Source organism: Coturnix japonica, chromosome 1, assembly GCF_054131305.1.
Source record: "Coturnix japonica strain WE chromosome 1, WE-NBRP24, whole genome shotgun sequence".
Taxonomy (NCBI): Eukaryota; Metazoa; Chordata; class Aves; order Galliformes; family Phasianidae; genus Coturnix; species Coturnix japonica.
This window is the reverse complement of record NC_140663.1, coordinates 98,495,643-98,516,078: the sequence shown is the minus strand read 5'-3', so window position 1 is coordinate 98,516,078 and position 20,436 is coordinate 98,495,643. Positions and strand designations below refer to the sequence as shown.

The 20,436-nt window shown below is 39.1% G+C and overlaps 1 protein-coding gene across 8 annotated transcripts in view; it reads left to right on the top strand.

The window, feature by feature from the left end:
• The window catches only part of ERG (ETS transcription factor ERG), a 140,877-nt gene that overhangs the window by 104,797 nt on the left and 15,644 nt on the right, over positions 1-20,436 (top strand). For 5 of the 8 annotated variants that reach the window (XM_085529455.1, XM_015882537.3, XM_085529458.1 and 2 more), the window contains 4 exons: positions 2,355-2,572; positions 15,191-15,342; positions 18,065-18,268; positions 19,336-19,416. In XM_085529455.1, coding sequence (XP_085385581.1) covers positions 2,355-2,572; positions 15,191-15,342; positions 18,065-18,268; positions 19,336-19,416 — 655 coding nt within the window. The remainder of the gene's footprint in view (positions 1-2,354; positions 2,573-15,190; positions 15,343-18,064; positions 18,269-19,335; positions 19,417-20,436) is intronic. The other 3 variants (XM_015882555.3, XM_085529475.1, XM_015882564.3) reach the window with 1 other exon arrangement.

Genomic DNA, 20,436 nt, shown 5'->3' with positions numbered 1-20,436 from the left:
TTCCAGTAACTGTATTAAATATGATGAGGGGAGGGGAAAAAAAAAAAAAAAAAAAAAAAATTAACATGCAAATGTTTAATGAAGAGCATTTATAAAAAATAAATTGGCATCTATATATAAAACTCACTCACCAAACATAGTATCATTGTCTTTGTGTATGTTTATGTACGTTCCAATCACGCAGCTATTCTTCATGACGATAAATGCTGACAAATTGATATTATACTTGATCCAGGTATTAGCATTTAAGATTACAGCAGAAAGTGATTTTCTAAGTCCCAGTATTAAAGAATGAAATATCCATTCTGTCTTTTATCATCCGTTTGTTATGCTAGTTTGCTGTTGGAGTGTTCATTTTTCAGCTTATGTAGGGTTAAGACTTGAAGGTTTTAATTAGTAAAGAGAAAAGAAGGATGGATCAGATTAAATGATGTATATCAGGAGTAGCTGAATTATATTTTTTATCTGTTTTTGGAATATGGAATTATGCCAGTTGTCATACATTCTTATATGGTTGAGAAGTGTTTCATATGATGCTATTTCTGTGCTTTGCCACAGTATGTGGGGATAGTCAGGTTTTATTAACCTGTAATTTTCAGCGTCACTGTGTCTTGTAAAATCAATGAATTCAGAAATTCCTGGGCCAGACATCCTCACTTTTTTAGATCACTAGGAGGTAAAAAAAGCCAGCAGTTACCAACCCTCAACACACAACTCCAATCCATGCATTGCAGAAAACTTTTCCCTGCATATAGGGATGTGCAAGAACTACATATATTACCCTGTTGCTCTTGCTGGTACATTTACACCAATGGGCTTGACAGCATTTGCACAAGAGGCCAGTAGGCATGATCATCTGCAACCTGTCTGACAGGAAGAGCAGCAGAACATACGTTAAACACAGTTAATATGTTTCACACAGTGAAGTGTCCATCTCAATGTGTGAGAATAGAGAAAAGATCATTAAGGAGGATTCTAATTCTAATTTAGACCATATTCTCTAGCTATGCAGGTACCTCAGCATTGTACAGAAGCTCAGTTGACCAAGGCAGCCTTCTTTAATGTGCACAGAGGAGAGGTGTTACCTGTCCTAGTGTCCTTCGAGACTGCCAGCAAAAATCAGTGAGAACTCAGAGGAAAACATTAGAAATTCTATTGTAGGACATGTAGTAATGAGACATTCACGCAGAAACAAACCCAGTGGCACCTGAAGGAGGCAGAAACTCAGTTATTTCTATAGGGCCTTTAAAGAGCAGTCATTGTACCCTAACTGATAGCTAACAGGATGGAGTAAGGAGGAGTACTGTTAAATCAGAACACAGCACTATCTAGCTAATTGAAATTCACTTCATCTGTGTATAGCAAGACATTTTTTCCTGAAGTGTTAAGTCTGAATTCTTTTCCTGGTTTCATTTATGTTTGTATTGTATTTTGCCATACTTTTTAAAATATTCACATAATCTTTATTAATTGGGTTCATACTTCTTGTGTTCACTGTCCTCCTCAGAAAGCTAAACAGTGTGTACTTTCCTCTTTTTGTGCAATATAACATATATCCATATAACAGGCAATATTTTCTGTCACCAGTAATGTCAGTAAATAGCAACCCTGTATGTTTTAGTTTATACTTATGACTATCCTAAGTATTCCTAAATTAACTTATATTAGATGGCATCAGGTCAAATAGGAACAAGAATAAAATTGCTTCACTTCACTTGTATGGTAATGGTAAGAAATGTATCCATTATATAGTGCTTGATGACTACTATTTTAAAACATCTTTTGGTAAGTAGTATACAGAGTGGAATAATATCCTATATATACAATCTTGTACCTGCTTCCTTCTGTATAATTCACACCCAGCTGTGTCTTAGCATCCTGTCCAGATAGGAATTGTCCTCAGTCCTAGAATAAAGAAGAGATGCTTGCTCCCCATGAGTCAGCAAGTTTCAGATTCTGGACATCTCTTGCTGGTGTCAGCTGGCACTCATGGCAGAGCTGGCCCTCCACATCCGTTCCTGAGATGTGAGGGGTCTGAGCTGTTTTCCTTGCTTTCTTCTCTCTCAAACCTCCCCATCACTATTCTGAAGCATTTGGATGAGTATGTGTGTGCCTCTCCTCTGCTGTTAGCAGGAGGTGCCAGGTATGAGGGCTGTTGTACTTCCCTGATATGTGTCTGGCATAGTAAGTAGGTCCTCACATCTGCTAGCAGCAGGAGCACACCTAAAAAGTAACAGACATTTACCAAGAAACAATTGTTAGTCTTCTAATGAAATAGTCAAGCATTACTTTTCTTGATAGGCAGTATAATATCTGCTCCAAAATGCTGACACACTGACTTCTCTCGTTTGCAGGAAGCATTATCAGTGGTGAGTGAAGACCAGTCCTTGTTTGAGTGCGCCTACGGATCACCCCACCTTGCGAAGACAGAAATGACGGCCTCCTCCTCCAGTGAATATGGGCAGACATCAAAGATGAGCCCACGTGTTCCCCAGCAGGACTGGTTATCACAGCCCCCAGCCAGAGTCACCATCAAGATGGAGTGTAACCCAAACCAGGTTAATGGATCAAGGTAATAACCACACTGTTACCATTACTGATGTACTCTTTTACTGTTGAATGATAGAATGGCTGAGATGGGAAGGGACTTTTAAAATCATTTAGTTCCAACCCCCCTGCTATAGGCAGGGAGGTCTCCCTCTAGACTTTTCAGATATGATGCACAGCAGCTTGGTGACTTCATCTGCCAGTTCCCTCAGAACCTGTGGATGGACCTCGCTGAGTCCCATGGATATGTGCACCTTCAGATTCTTTATATGGTCTCGATCCTGATCTTCATTTACAGCAGGCAGATCTTCCTTCTCCAGATTCTTATCTTTGCTTTCTGCAGCTTGGTCAGTGTGGCTAGAGCCCTTGTCAGTGAAAAGTGAGGCAGAAAGCCCATTCTTGTGTGCTTGTGCAGTACCTTTCTGTTTTTCCTCTCACTGTGGATAACTGAGGATGTGAACTTAGACTGTATCCTAGGTGAAAGAACACATACAAAAGTTAGGAAAATGTACCTGTGATGTGATTTTGAGCAGGTACTTTGACCCATCCACGGAATATATGATCTTACATTCCACTGAAGTTGTCAAAATACAATGATTAGGTCTGGTGCTCTTGCTTTAAATATAACATAGAAAGTAAGTTCTTGTAATGGCAGAGGGAATTAATTATTGGTTTTCAGTCTTATATTTACTGCAAATACAGTGCTGCAAAGTGTAATCGTAGAGTAGGATTTTAGAAGTGTTTGCAATGAAGAAACACAATATGTATGGAGGCAAGTAGGGGAGTAAAAAGGAATGGAAAATAAATTACTGAGCTTAGCAGGCAATAGTCACAGCATGTAAATGCATTCACATTTATTTTGTGGATGTCACTGTCATGGAGAATTGCAAGGATTAAGTTGAAAAAGTAATGCATTAGCTTTTGTGGATATTGACTGGTGGCTCTCCCAAGCATAATAGCAAGCACTCTGTGTTTTCCCTTCTGAAAAAGTGCAGTGATGCATTTTCATTTTCCAAGGAAACTATCCAAGCAAGTGCTTTCCTGTCTAAAATGCTTGACTGTCAAAACAGTTTTCCTTTGGTTTTGTTGAAGGGCAGACGTCCAGAATACTCGATGGTTGCTGGTGATGTACCAGTGAAGACTGTGTTTCACATCACTGTGTCATAAACACCAGCCTACTAAACCTCATCTCCTAGCACCAGCTGTTTAGAAAAACCTGATCCATAAGCACTGTGGTTACTGTTCATGTTTGCGGTACTAATGTCTTGAGCACCATGAAGCAGGACAAAGTGGTCTGACAGTTTATTACACTTGCACTTTTTATTAATAAGGATGGAATTTGTGCTGAAATCAAATCAGACTTTCCAGAGAATAGACAAAGTCTATTTTTTTATATTACTTTGAGATACAAAGTAACAAACAGTAAACTGAAATCACAAAGTTTTAAGGATGTCTTGCAAGACTGCGTATTACAAATCACTCTCAGTGAGGCTTTTTTTGTTGTGTTGGTTTTTTTTTGTTGGTTTGTTTATATGTGTGTACTAAGCAAATGCATGGGTATGATGACAAATTGTATATTGATTCAAAATTAGATTCACCTGCTTCCTAACTTCTGAATATTTCTTTTGAGATTTACATAAGGCAACTGTTCACAGTTTCTCTCAATGTAAATTTCACAAGGTGCATTAGGGTAGTGTTTATAGTTGGGGTAGTAATTCACAAAGTAATATTCTATGATTCTATGATAAGTGAATTCAATTAACCATAAACAGCTGTTTTCACACATTTCTAAATCTTAAGGAAGAGTCTAGATCATACAGATGCTCTTGAATTTGCTCAGTCACATTTTAAAGCATAGCAGCAAATCTTTCATTTTCTGTCCTAAAACATGCAACTATCCTGAATAGTGGCAGAACTAACCTGAATCACAAATATGTTCCTGCAACAGTTCAAGTACAATTGTAGGCAGTAATATTGTCTGCAGGGCACCCAAACCCTGTTTCACAATTCAGAGAGGTCTGAAAGTGTTGTAGATAAATGTGCTGCTGGACATGAAACTAGAAGAGATCCTGTGCTTTGTGCCTCTGCTAGGCTATACCTAGGGGCTATACCATCATTGGATAAAAACTGAAATAAACCAGGGAGTGAGGAACTGCAGCACAGCCACCAGAGCAGAGAACCAAACTGCAGAGCTGGAGTAGCTCCCCGTCCCTTGCTTGAACCCACAGCTCATGTGGTGCTGCCTGCCTGGTGTCACAACTTCAGCAGGGGGGAGAGGGTGGGCTTCTGTTCAGCATGTGTTACAGCCTGGTGGGTGGCTGGGGGCATGCTCAGGCTGAGGGGGCTTGCCAGCTGTTTCTCCTCAAAGTTATGTTCACTTTGTGTGTGGACACAAAATACTCTCCATTACACAGTATAAAAGCGATGAGACAAGGGGGAATGACTATAAAATAAAGGAGGGGAGATTTAGGTGAGATGTTAGTAGGAAATACTTTCCTCAGAGGGTGGTGAGGTGCTGGCACAGCTGCCCAGAGAAACTGTGGTGCCCCATCTCTGGGGCAGCCCTGCCCACAGCTGTGGTTAAAGTTTAATGATCTTTAAGGTTCTCTCCAGTCCTAGCCAGTCTGTGATTTTGTGACTAGTCATTGGGTATGATTTTGATTCATATTTTTCTAGTAAAACTAGTATGTATTACAAAGAGTTGTGATCACACCCAGAAGTTGTCATGACATCTGAAACTCAGGTGACACACTTTTGTACCATAGCAACCACCTTTACAGCCCATGAGAATTTTTTCTTTTTTTTTTCTTTAAAAAAAGATGCAGTGTTGTGCTCTCTCTCTCTCTCTCTATATATATATATATATATTTATATACACACATACACGTATGTATATTTTTTTATTTATGTTAGGGCTACCTACCTTATCATTAGGACGTAGATTTTGATGTAAATTATCTGAGCAGTGCATGAAGACTAAGTTCCTAATTTTTGTCCAAACAGACTCACTGAGAAGTACTTAATATTACCATCACTAGAAAGTGAGCAGGTCAGTGGTGACCACTGCTTCCCAACATGAAGTACCATGTGAGTTGACACAAGGGTTGATTTGTGTAAGAGGACATGCAAGCTGGTACTCTTACATGCAAGATGTTCTTGGTCAGAAGAGCTGTTTTCTAAAGGGCATGTTATTGTTGGCTATTGACAAACTTTTTCTTTACAATAAGGGCAGTGGAACAGGTTACCCAGAGAGGTAGGGAATGCCCTATCCCTGAAGAAACTCAAGGTCAGGTTGGATGGGGCTCTGAGCAACCTGATGTAGCTGTAGGTATCCCTGTTCATTGCAGGAGAGTTGGACCAGATGGCATTCAAAGGTTTCTTCAAACTCAAATGATTGTATGATTCAATGACACAATGAAAATAAATGCATTTTTTTCTACATTAATTATAAATAACTCACAACATCTAAACCTGGACTTCATGTATTAGTCTTGGATTCAGCAGCCTCCTCTAATGGCAGCAATGCAGAGTTGATAACTGGAGAAATAACAGAAAGACTGGATAACCAGGAAAACTCATACTTCATTGCAATTGTGTACAGTGAATTTACTTACTAGTAATATGTTATTCCTAAAAAAACTATATCAAATATTATGATTTCATACTGATTAGGATTGCCAATACTGAAGACACTGAAGTTCAGTGCAATATATCTATCACTTACAAATATGAAAACCATTTATTCCTTCCACAAGCGCCTTCTACAGCCTTTGCCATGTGTATGTTGGTGTTTCACTGCTTTTCTGGCAGATCATCTGCTGTTTGTCAGCAGATTATCTGCCTTCCCCACCTAGCTCATTCCTTTCCTTAAATTAAATTCTCAAGCCCCAAGAGTGCTATCTCTAGGATCTCTGAAGTTCCTCTATAATTGTCTTCCAGTGTATGAGCTTGATTCTGAATAATGCTGTGCACAGAGGAAGCAAAACTGTGTGCCAGGCCCCACAAAGTAGCGTCTAGAGAATGTTTCATTTCACGTTATTTTGCTGCCCCCCTCTTGCTTCCCTCTCTGTCAGGCTGCTTCCTGGGCATATATTCTGCTGTCTGGAACAGGATATAAAGTTTTAGGAGCATACTGGACCTCTTACACATCAACAGTTTAGTACCCACTCAAGGCAGAAATGTACTCACTCTGCTCAGACTCTCCCCAGATGTACTTAGTCTGTAATTGCACAGCATTAAATCTCAAGTCATAATGGATTCAGAGCTGGTGCTCCTGTGAATACTGAAAAAAAAAAACCAAACAACAACAACAACAACAAAAACTTTAGGATAAAATTAAAGGGTTGTTTCCATGCAATACAGAGGGATTAACTACCCAAATTCGCTGCACGGCAGCTGAAAATATAGCCTAAAGGCCTACCTTAAATTAAATAAAGCAAGAATAATTGAAATTAAAGCTGTAATTTACCTTGCTGTCATTGCATTTATAATATAGATTGTCACACATAGTATCAAATTCAGATTCTTCAAATCCATTATGTTGGTTCAGACGATATATTTCCTCCAGGTACATAAATCTAATGGGACCTCTTGTGCCACCATATAATCAGTCCTTCACCTGAATTTAATAATATTGTTTCCAGCTGTTCAGTAGTGCTCTTGAGTTAGACCGAAAGATTCACCCTGATATAGTAAGGCACTTTAATATAAACCTGAAGATTGCCTATGTCACAGTGTTACTTACTTTACTCTTTATTATCTTTATATATTTTATCAAATTAAGAATAACCAATTTTATTACAACGAATAAATACAACCCATATTATGCATTTAGGGTGAAATTCACTTATGTGGAAATCTCTCAAAAGGCCTTGGATACAACATCTAAGTCTGTGAATTACTCAGTGGGCTCTGACAAACCTTAATCATATATTCCCACCATCCCATGGGTAGGAAGTTCTACATTTACTGGTAGGTAATCCTGCTTCTTTAAGGGAGTCTGGAGTGGAACATAGAGTCTTATTCAGACCTCAAATAAATTTTACTTGCCATGAGCAGTGTGATGATATCATTGAAAAAGCATTTTAAATGTTCGCTGCAGTGAAAGCATAGCAAAAGTTCTCCAACATCAGCTTAGGTGATGCAGAAGTTTTAAAGAAATGCCAAAAATAATTAGTTGTCATTAAGACTTAATCATGTGCAAAATGTTGTTTTAAGTGCTACCAATTGTTGCTTGAAAAGCATTCAAAAAAGAAATTATCACTTAATATATCTTTTCTGCTGGCTCTTTTGGGAAATACCATTTTTCTTTGAGTGTTTGTGTTCTATATTTTCATCAAACAGCCTCTGAACTAGCTAGATTGAGTGCAGGCAACACACAGAAGGAATTTCAGGGTCCAGAGTAGCCTCTTGTTATGTCTTCCCCTCTTACCCTCTCTTGATGTAAACTCTCTTAAACTGTAGCTATTTCATGCTTTACAAACAAGCAAATCAGAATGAGTAGAGCTCAAAATACCTTGCACAGTCTAGTCACGTGCCAGCTTACTTGCCCAGTCACAAAGAACATGTGTTCATCCATACGGAGTTCATTGTCGTCATGACAGGACCATCCCACTCCCATAAAGCAGGCTGACATACTTGAATGTAGGTAAGGCACATTTGCATTATTCTCCAGTCTGTGGGATGATACTGATGGCTCTAGTTTGAACATTTGCTCACCCTCTGTGCATCTAGCACATCAAGAAACAGAATTTATCTGCAATAATTACTTTAACATCACTTGTTTTTCAAGGGCATGGCTTTTTCCACCACTGGAGTACAACACTGCAGTGGAGGCTCAGTGCCATTCCATCCACACCTGGTCGCATAACACTAGCATGCGTTTTTGGTAAACCTCAGCTCAGCCTAAATAAGCAGGGTCCAAAACAGTCAATGGGATTTTCTTCTTGGGCTCAACAAGGATTGAGTCAGCCCCCGTTTCAGTCTACAGCAAAGCTGGGAGATCTTTGCTGTGCTTTCCTAATGCTCTTATTGTAGTTGCCTATATAAAGTAACATTTATCTTGTACAAAAGGACATGACGTTAGTTATTTCAGGCTGACAATCTTTTTCCCCACTGACTAGGCCGTTGGTGGCTGCCTACCAGACTGGAAAAACTACAAATTCACAATCTTCTTCATGCGGGGCTTTATGTGTGGCAACCCTAAGAGGTTTCTCTTCACTCTGAAAATCCACCAGCTTAACATTAGTGTGTCAATGTGTGTGTACATGGTTTGGCTCTGTTCTTGAGGCAAACATGCTGCCAAGGAGAGAAATAAGCCCCAACTCCAATTCATCACTATCATAGCTACCTGTTAGCAGCTTTTTTGGGGGGGATGGGGGGGTGGGGGGGGAAGGTTCAGAGGTGGCAGGTACTAGTTTCAAGGTGTTTTTCACCCTGGGTTAATGTCAGTTCTTAATTGGTGTGGCTGTATTTTGGATTGACCACTGACGCTTAAATTGTGTGCTCAGACTTAGGAGTTTAAGAGGAAGATGGGGAAAGCCAAAATTTCCAAAGTGCTAAGCAACCAAAAGCTCTCATATGGGCAGTAAAATATAAAATTAGTCTTCAAACATTGACATTGAACCTCACAAGAGTTTCAGTCACCATCATTATTTATGACTGCTCCTACCATTACTGCTTTATTTCCAGTACAGTGTTTACTGTGTTTAGAGCATTTAGAGGCAGTGGTTGTGGTGCTCTCCCATGCTGGCACAGTACCGGCTCTGACAGTAAATAGGTTGTCTTTAGACTGGCGTGTTTGGAAATAACTCTTCTCTCTTCATTAATAGATGTTTGGTTTTGATCAGGGTAGGATCAGTGAGGGCGCTCAGAATTTGAAGCTTGGAAACAGCATTTTCAAGACAAAACAGAATGTGAATAAGAAAAAGAAAAGTGGCTAATCTTCTTTGACTATACATTTCACACCCATCAGCCTCACAACCCAATAACACTAACCGTGAAAATCAGCAGACATTCCACAGACACGGGGGATTGCGGTTTCCATACAAGATGTCACTTCTGCTTATGCTTGGCATGCTCTACTTTGCTAACTTTCTATATGATCCCTGCCCACAAAAGAAGGCACATGCGGCTTGGGAAGGGCCCTGTCTCCCAGTATTTCATATTTTATGAAACCACAAATACAACAGTCTTACAAGCTCTTGAAATGAAATACAATTTGAGAAATGTACTCCATTACCATTATAATAGAATTTCTATAAAAATAATAAAAGAAAAACAAGACAAAATAGGTCCTGAAAGTTATAGGCCAACTGGGAAGTCATTGTGGCTTTGGCCAAGCTATTGCCATATCAGAATTCAACGTTCTCCCAGGCAGCAATCTAATTGTAAATTACGTACATAAAGAACATCATTTCTTAGTTTTGGCTTTTAGTGACCCCATTCCCTTCTTTCCCTTTCTTCACTCCAACCTCACACATAAGAAATATTGAAGTGTTTGCACTAATGGAGGAATGACAACGTGCAGTCAAACTTAAACCAGCTGTTTCCCACACTGTGAACACTAAGAGCCGAGCTGGTAATATTTATAGCTTGACTGGCCTCTAGTGAGCCAGACGCTGACTGCCTTAATTTGCCATGATGGCCTTAAGGCTTGAAGCAGCTGTGGGCTGCAAGATAGCTGGGAAAATTACGCAAAAACAGAGACAGGGAAAAAAAAAAAAAAAAAAAAAAAAAGAAAGAAAAAAAAGCATTAAAAAAGATTGCTTCAATTAGTAAAAGTTATTGTTAGATTGAAAATGAACTGCTGCTGCATATACAACTCAATAAACAAGCATGTTTTATTTTGCTTACAGAAAGCCAACAAAGTGCACATGCTGGCATGTGGTGTTTGCTTTCTCCTTTTGTTGAAGGAAAGAACAAGGCATTCTACATAGTACCCTGTAGGAATCCAGGGGCCATGCATCCCTGAGCACTGCAAGGCCTGGGGCAGGACCCCAGTGTTACTGACCTTCTTTTGGATGCTGCAGTGGGTGTTAGTGCAGGACTGCCCCAAGCACAGCTTCTCCACAACCCTGATTTGTTGGGGCTGTCAAGACTGTTTGGCTGCCCCTACATAGCCCAACATGGAGCAGTGCACATCCATGAGCATGTGGCCCCAGGAGGACTTCAGTTTTTCTTTATTTCTTTTGTTTTTGTAGGATTGCATTTGACACTCACCTTCTAGCAAAGATAAACAGACTGTCCCTGTGTCTTCAGCATCACCTTTAACCAGCTTTAGTGAGAAGTGCTGATCCTGGGGGCTTCTCTCCCTTCCATCCTGACCATCCCCTTCTTGTGGATGAACACTGCCTTTCACGTGGTCACCCCAACAGGGAGGGGGATTTAGGACATAGGAAAGCACTAAGTTACTCATCCACCCACCCTTCTACCATCCCGTTTATTTGCTTATTTGCATGTGTGCTGGGAAACAGCTCCCTAGCACAGCCCACTGAGCAGTTGAGTAAGGCCTTGTGCGTGCACCCCAGGGATGCTTTGACCTACATGCATTTTGGGTGTTTTTCTTTTTCTTTTTGGCATTTTCATGTCTGCTATGCCCTAGTCCCCTCTTTTGGGCTGTCACTGGTGATTGCTACCAAAGGGAGTCCCACAGGACCCCTCTTTATTTGTGGCTGTGGTCTTAGCAGATGGGAATCTCACTGATGGGAATCTCACTGGCCAATTTCATGACAGCTAGTGCAGCTGCAGTGGGTGGACATGAGCCTGAGAATGCTTTACAATATGCTCTGTATGAGCTGACCCTTAGGTAGCAATGTTTTGTCTAACTGTAAATTTACATATGTTGACCTTAATTCCATTCCACCAAATCTGGCTTTGTACAGTTCACTCTTTTCTTCATATGGATGGAATGGTGACTCTATAGCTCGGCTGAGACCATTCCTTCCTTTCTCAGACTGCTGGCATTAAAAAATGGATGAGGAGAGGAAAGCAGAGAGGTCTGTGTTCTGTAGGACAGTGACAACATTTGTCTGCAGAAGAAGAATTTATGGTAGCTCAGCATCTACATTGACCTGACTAGTCCCAGTCTGATCAGAGAACAACAAGTGGAAATCTCTTTGAAGATATTTTTATGCACTTCTACTGTTCTGAGATCAGTTTTCTGTAAGAAACTCTATGAAAAAGTTATCCAAGTTGTGGTTATTAAATTAGCTTAGAAAGACACTGTGTAGATATTTAGAATACACAGTTTTTCTCACCAATCAAATTTGGATATGCTTGAAACAGGGACTTATATTTTAGGAATGTAATAGAGATTATGTAAATTTTGCTTGTTCCTCATCTTCATTTTTCTCACACCTTGCATTTTAAAACAACGCGGGTGTTTTATGTCAAAAGGGGAAAATAGTAGCAAAGTGAAGAGGAAAAAATGTGTTTCGTACATTTATTTATGAACTTGCATCTGCTTTCATCAGTCAGTGGTTGGCAAAATGCCAATCATCTTTAGTTGGGGAGGGTGCTAAATTTAATTGATTTAATTGATTCTAAGCAACCCTGAATAGTGGCAAGGCTTCCAGATCTGGCACCCATGGAGAAATACTTTTTTTTTTTACAAACATTTATCAGCAACTAGAGCTAACTCAGCTCTAGACTGGATGACGTGCTCTTGGGTAGCACGACTGCAGCCTTTACAGTTTCTTTTCTTATTATTTGGTTAAATTCCAGGTATAACACAGTGTATTTGCAAAGGGTAAAAAATAACGTGCAGCTGTGAAGAAAAACATCTCAGGTTTCATTTCAGACCTGGAGCCAGGGATGAATCACTGCAGAGCTGCACCCTCTGCACTGGGCACAGGTTCTGAAAAGCTGCTTTTCTACTGCCCCTGCTCCCCTGGTGGTTCAGAAATACAGCAGGCTCACAGAATTTCCTAAAAAAAAAGCCTTTGAAGACAGTCAATCTTTTGTTCTTCTGGGCACTATAACACAATTTTCTAATGTCTACTTCTATTTTCAGTTTTGCTTTCTATGCTGTAGAAGTCAGCTCCAGCCACCTGAATTGAGCCCTTGCTAAGTGGTACACATAAGCACACGCTCAATTTGAATTACCCAAGTGGCTGTGTTAGCTCCTACAGAGCTTCTTACATACTTCAAGTAAAGCACAGAAGGTTTGCTGAGTTGGGGATCTTTTTGTCCACCCAGTACACCAAAAGGGCAAAACTCTTGACTGTTTCCTTCTGGGTTTTAATGAAAAATTATAACCCATTTATGATCTTCTTCCCCACCCTCTGTCTGTTTATATTCATATCAGGGAACCAGCTCAGCAGCCTTTTCAGGCTGCCAAAAACTGTCTACTGCTACTGGATCTTTCACATCACTTATTGCTCAGTGTTTACAAGAGTATTTTTAATGCACACTTACCCATGGAAGTGGTGTAGCCTAGTACTGATACCGTATTTCACATCAGCAGCAGGATTTTGACATGTCTTTATCCCATGTTCCTCTTCACAGAAAAAAAGAAAACAAAAAACAAAAAAAAAAAAGAAAACAAAAAAAAAAAAAAAAAAGGAATTGTGCCAGTAAGGCCAAAAACACGAAAACACAAAAAACAAGTCAGTGAATGGGTCAAACTGCTCCTTCTTTTCTCCTTGTAACATAACCAACATTGGGAATCAGGATAGATATTGCACAGGTATAAAGGGAGTTGGCCTATGATTCCAAATATACATGATTTAGCCTGCAGACTCACTCACACACAGATGCCATTCCTATTTGCTAATGGTAAACAGAAAAAGCCAAAATTTTAGTCACAAGCAATCATCTCAAAAGCTCACTTTCAATATGTTTATGTCTGAAAGAGAAGTTGTTTTGTTTTGCTTAGCTCTGTTTTGACGGAAATAAGCTGCATCCCAAAATTATATTTATAGGCATATAGGGGGATAGAAAAATTAAACCTGAGAGAATAATGCTGAAGTATTCTCATTCTATGGTGGGAGCCTAAATCCACAACCACTCAGTGACAGGCAAGGCCATGTTCTGACAGTATTTTCCCTTGTGGTTATTATACAGTTCTGAGGCTGACAGAGTAATTTTAGGATATTTACAAAAGGCAGATTTCATATGTGGTATGTTAAGTAGCACCCAAGATATTTTATACCTGAAAGAGGTATGTGCAGCCAACATTTTCCAGGCAACATTCAGGACCCTGTTCTGTCTCCTAGAGAGGAACTACATGATCCTTGAGGTCCCTTCCAACCCAGGTGATTCTGTGATTCTGTGTGTGATTACAGTACTTCTGGAATGCTTTCTGTGATACATATATATTTATAACTGAATACCATTGGCACTTTTTTTTTGCTATTTTACATTGGTGGTGGTGGTTGGTTGGTTGGTTATGTATATATATAACTGAGTCACTTGAACATTGGATGAATTATATGCCACATCCTTTTGCTGTGTGTTGAGCAGACAGTGGGCCGAACTGTACCTTTCTTTTCCTCTTTCATTCTCAAACATTAGATTAACTCTTCTGGGACAGTGCCTGTAGTCTGACCATTGATTGGCTTTCAGTGACACCGCTGCCCAATGCTTTCAGCAAGAGATGAAGCTTCCAAGCCAAGGAGAGTAAGAGGCTCTTGTTGAAATGCATTTGAAGCCATTATTGATGGCAGTTCCTGAAGCACTTTTCCAAGAGCTGGATTCTTGGAAGGTCTCTTGGTTTTCTGGGCTGCAGATTTGTTAGTTTGCAAGGAACTGAAATGAAGCATAGCAATCTAACTGCTGTTATAGTACAACCACAGCGCAATTTCAGCAGTTAAATGGCAGAACTAAATGAAAGGTTGTTAGTAATGTAGTATCAATAAAGAAACTCGAGCCCAAGTAACACCATTCTTTCATTGCCAAACAACCTCTTTGCATTTAAAGGTAATCCCCATGGCTCTGTTCATTCTTCTGATTTTTGTAACAATTTTTCTTTCTCTGATGGAACACATTGTAGACATTAAATTAAGGGACAAATATGTCTCTGTCTGCCAGAAAGAAAACTGTGATGCAATTAAAATGCCATTAGGGAGCCCTCTGTGGGATATTAAAGCTAGAGACTCTATTCAGAAAGCAAAGCCAAAATTAAAGAGGTGTCTGGTTGCAGATCCTCTGCAGATTTCCCTTTCTTGACTATCGTACCATAGAGACTGCACTAGTCAGGAGCTGAAAGGTTTTTCCAGTCATGTGTGTGGTATTTTGAATCATGGCTTTGGTAAATGTTTCTTTTTCTGTGGGCCATATGCAGAAATATGTCTACGTTGCTTTCCATAAAGTGCAACAAAGCGTGGCTCACATGAAACAGTGACAGTTAAGTGCATCTCTGTGTTTTGCTGAGTTGTCTGTGAGATGCTTGGACAGAGAAGAACAGTTATTTGCAGTCATAGTACTCAGCAACCTAATGAACAAGCCTTCATTCTAGCCCTGTCTCTGGAAATAAATCATTAGCATTTATAAGTTTGGAGACAAGGAGACCAAATTTTTTTTATTTTTTTATTTTTTTATTTTTTTATTTTTTTTTTTCCCCATCTCAATCATCCTTGCTGAGGATATTTATTAGTAGGGACTGGAATAATAATCAAAGTGCGTCTATCTCTTCTTTGTCTAGGAATTCACCTGATGACTGCAGCGTGGCAAAAGGAGGGAAAATGGTTAGCGGTTCAGACAATGTTGGGATGAACTATGGAAGCTACATGGAAGAGAAGCACATTCCACCTCCAAATATGACTACCAATGAACGAAGAGTTATTGTGCCAGCAGGTTAGACTCTACTCAAAATGTTCAAGCAAACATATACATTTCCCCAGATAAATCTACTAATCTCATTTAAGCAGCTTTGAGGAAGAGTCAGTGTGATACAGTGTGATCAGGAAGAGGCATAATTTCTCTGGGTTAAGAAAATGATCTGGGAAGTACCACAGTAAAGCTACCTCCTCAACCTGTTCTTCCTGTTTCAGAGACAGAGCTGGCTATTTTCAGGCACTCAGATCCTATGTGACCATTCTCACTCCTTTTTGTAGTATATCACCCTCACCTAAAACAAGCAAAATAACAATGTCATTTATCTATGTTGCTCCCTGAGTTTGGGCAGTGTAATACATTGTAATAAGCAAGCAAACTACTCCACTGCAATATGAGAGCATAATTGAGAAATTCTTGTTTCTGGTGGCAAGCTCTGTAATAGGGTTAAGTAGTTGAATTGCTGTGCACCTTGTCTTCCACGCAAACCTCTGCTGGAAGGGTGGTTGCTTAGGTCTGCAAAATAGCATGCATATATCTGAAGTCCAAGCACTAGACATATAGACTAGACATATATGAGAGTCCAATAACCACTGGATATGAGCAGCATATACTCAACACCTGCAGCCTGCAAACAGAAGGAATGTTTTGCTACTGGTTCCTCTCTGAGATGTGCCACTCTGAAATATTGCTGCTACTATTATGTTGCTTAATAGTCTTGCAGTTTTTCAGTTGCTAAGATATGCAAGAGTCCTAACTGTGGCTAATTTTGTAAGGTGTGATTATTTCAGTTATTTGTCAAGATATGTATGAACAAATATGTTGAAGTATTCTCTTTGATGATGTTGACAGTTCTTTTCTGAAACACAGCAGAGTGATGCACTGGATAATGAAATGTCTGGGATAACTAGATGGAGATCACATTAAGTATCATGGCACATGAAAAGCAAACATTTGTCTACTTGCTGGATGGTATTATTTCAGTCTTTTAGTAACCTTCAGCATGGTTACCTCAGCAGGACAGATCTGGGGTGATTTTTTTATTTTTTATTTTTTTTGGGGGGGGGAGGGCGGGGGGGGGGGGGGGGTATATTCCTGGAGCTGTGTTTTGAGGTGAATTTGAGCGAGATTCAAATAACAAGATTATCACAACTACAGCCTTGTTATTTTGAGATCTCCACAAGAAGTATATGGGTAAAAATCACAGAATCATATAATTTCAGCGGTTGAATGGAACCTCAAGAAATTGAGTCTGATCCTCTGCAAAAGCAGGTCCCCTACAGTAGGTCACATATATTTTGTTCAACTATTACATAGGCATTGTTCAGTTTATATGGCAATCTTTAGGAATAAGAAAGCAATATTCACGTTTACAGCTGCATTAACTTTCTAGTTAAGATAAATAAGAAAAAAAAATTAAAAAAAAAATAAATAGGCATAATGAAAACCTTTTGGTAAAATTCCCAGTGTTTGGTTTGCTTCAATTCAATGTGATTTTTTCTGGAGTTCCCTGCTATAGGTATAGGTGATCTCATTTAGACCCCAAGGAGTCAGACTTACTTCCCTCTAGTTTGCTATACATTTCATACCAGATAGAGGGGGCCTCTTAAATGGATTCTGGTGCGTTTGGAAGAGTGGAGAAAGTCTCTGAACTTCCAGAGAATCAAGTAGTCTGACTTTCAAAGGCTTAAAATTCCAAGAGAATCATCAGAAAAGCTGAGGTTCTGTTGAGTGAAAGTTTGGGAATGAGCAGCATCATGGCAGTCTCTGAATAGTGTCTAGCCCATGGAAAGACATGCATCCCAACAGATACAGTTTGGCACTGAATTTATGCCACAAAGAAGCTACTGACACTGTCATTCAAGACTCAGACACTTCACAGACTTTTATCCAGAAAGTAGAAAATCTTCATTCCAGAATCTGTCTTATATTATAAAGATATGTATTGCAGGTCTTTCAGGTTGGTGTGTGCTTACTCTAAGTCACAGGAGTAGCAAAAAGTAGGATGGAAGAGATAGAAAAGGTGGGCTTTAAGGACAAAAGCACAGCTTCAAGTTAAATTCAGGGATTCATACATGACTCTCAAAAAGGCATTTGCACTTGTACTTATTTTCCTTCCCCAGATGGTTTTGCCAATACATCTAGCAGTAAGGAAAAACCTACTTAACTGTAGCAACATATAGGAAAACAACACAGCAATCTGTGAAAGGAAGCATGAGATATTTTAATATGACCCGCTGTAGATTGTGAAAGAAATAGCTGAATCTGAGTGCTTGCTTAGCCTATGCCCAAGAAACAGTAAAATTGATTTGAGTAGAAATTTCTCTTGAATAAAGGTACAAATGCAACAGAGAGCTTAGAAAATTGTAGAGACACATGTTGTAGTGTTGCTAATGGACTGTCTTAAGTGCTTTTCTAAGTAGTATTATTTTCATGAGGACAGGAGTCTGTATTAATGTGCGGAATCTAATTCAGAAAAAGGATAAGATAAAATGCTGAATGGAAGGAGTCCAGCAGGGGGTTTGTTAATAATCAGGGCTTACTGTTCTTCACTAGAATTTTCTAATGGACATTTATTCTCCTTTCCACCCAATATGATAAATTAATTACTCATGTATCTCCACTGGTTAGTAAACAGGATGTCCTCTGTCTCTCCAGTTTGGACTAACAGTGTTTCTACATTCATCCAGTAAATCACCACTTTTCCCTCCCCAGCTAATTGCATTCTTTGTGATAACACTAGATCCTACGTTATGGAGCACAGACCATGTGCGGCAGTGGCTGGAGTGGGCAGTGAAGGAGTATGGTCTTCCAGATGTGGACATCTTGTTGTTCCAGAACATCGATGGGAAAGAGTTATGTAAAATGACCAAAGACGACTTCCAGAGACTCACTCCGAGCTATAACGCAGATATCCTCCTGTCACACCTACACTACCTCAGAGAGAGTAAGATAGTTTTCTGTCATTATGGTAGTGCCTACCTTCAATCTGTGGCTGATACCACTCTTAGATCTTAAAGCAGTGGGTATTCAGATGTCTCTGTTAGTAATATTGATCTTCAAAGTATAGCAGGAAGCTCAATCCAAAGCCTCTTAAATTTGAAGGAAAGATTCCCATTGATTTCAGTTGGCTTTTGTTCATGTTTGTTGGAGACAAAGAGTTGGGCAACATTTCTAAATTTTTATCTGAGACAAAGTTAAAATTGAACTCCTGCATATTTACCGGTACACTGTAGGAAGAAAATCAAATGGGATTCAGTGCTAATGTTTTTTCTGGTCACATACTCATTTATTTCCATTTTAACAATGATTATACTAAACAATAATGCAAGAATTGATTCATGAAGCAAATTCCAGGCATGATTCTATGGACTGACAGCACTTTGCTCTACTCTGAATAGAATAAGCAAGATTTCACTGAATTGAATAAATGTTCTATAAATTTGTGGAGAATAAAAAACTAAAAAGGGGAAAAAATAACAGGAAAACAATCAATCAAACAAACAAACAAAACAACCAGTCCCTGAGGTCCAAATGCAAAGTGTTTGTAGTGTAAGGCTAACTTTTCAAAGAGAAAGAGGGGACTAGTGAGTTCCTGACTTTTGTACTTTCATCTAAGCTTGAGGAAATTTTGCATGTTTACCTCAGTTTAAACATTTTAAAGTGATCTTGGTTTTAAAACAAACAAACAAACAAACAACAAAAAAAAACAAAAAACAAAAACAAAAACAAAAAAAAAACATTGCAACACCAGTGCGGTGCAGTCTTCTCCACACGCACACTGTCAATAATCAGCCAGAAATATTCTGCATTCGTAATGCCAAATAAATGAATGAGTGCCCTAGTTTAAGCTATCTGTCTAAGCTATAGCACACACACCTCCCTGCAAACTGCAGACAGAAACTGACTGTTGGTAGATTCACTTTCAAACAATCCTCTATGGGAAAATATGGTTTTAAAAGATAATTCTCTTTTTTTTTTCATTTTGGTGTTGCTTTTTGTTTTGTTTTGTAGCTCCTCTTCCACATTTGACTTCAGATGATGTTGATAAGGCCTTACAAAACTCTCCACGGTTAATGCATGCTAGAAACACAGGTAATGCTGGCACTGCTCCTGTTGTGATAGGTCATATTTTGAAAGCACAGGATTCCTGTTTATGGTTTGCTTGCAGAGTGGAAATAGTAAACCAGGAGGGAGATGACTGTGTCCTCTCCTTGCTGTGTGCATGACTTTTATGCACAGACACACAGAAAAATGATGGGATTATGTAGGGCCAGATGGTGCAGAATGGTTTCCCCACTGATAATTTCTCATGTCCTGTAAGCTAGTGAGACCCCTAACACATGACAACCTGCAAGCTCTGAAAACTTATTCTCTCATTCTGTCTCATTTTACTGTCAGATCTACACCATGGATCCCAAAAAGATTATTGGGGTTGAAAAGTGCTTCAGCGTTTATCTATGATGTGCTGTGGCTGCTTCCCCCTCATATGGAGTATATATTGTATACTTAAGTAAAATTCTTGTTATTTAGGCAGTTAGCCCATCTAATTTATCAGTCATCATATAAGTTTTGTGTTGGGATCTCTACTAATTTTGATCTGAATGTAAAATGTTTTTTCTTAATATTCATCCTTCTATTAAGTTGGCCCAGACAAGTATGGATATAGATAGAAGAATCGTAATACAACACACGCCTCAAAATTGTGTCTATCAAAATGTGGCTTAAAGTACTTATAAAAATATTTCAAAATAAATTTTATCTTGCTGTAGCAGTTCTGTAATAGAGGATGGCATGGAACTGCACACTTAGTGCAGTGTACATATTAATAGAGTTGTTTGGAATACTGCATGATCATGCCTGAGGGTATTAGTTACCTACAGTGACCAGAAATAACAATTATTTATGATAAATGAAAAAGATAATACAAAGGATAATGCAAAGAAAATGAAATAAGAAAACCTTATATTTGTATCTCACTGTTTTTTTTCACTGAAGTAAAAAGCAGCCAGTTTCCTAGAAAAATGAACTAGATCACATGATCTCCCACTGAGATTAGATGTTTGCCATTTGACGTGAAGTTCTATTGTGGGCTATGGGCCTCCAGCAAACCCC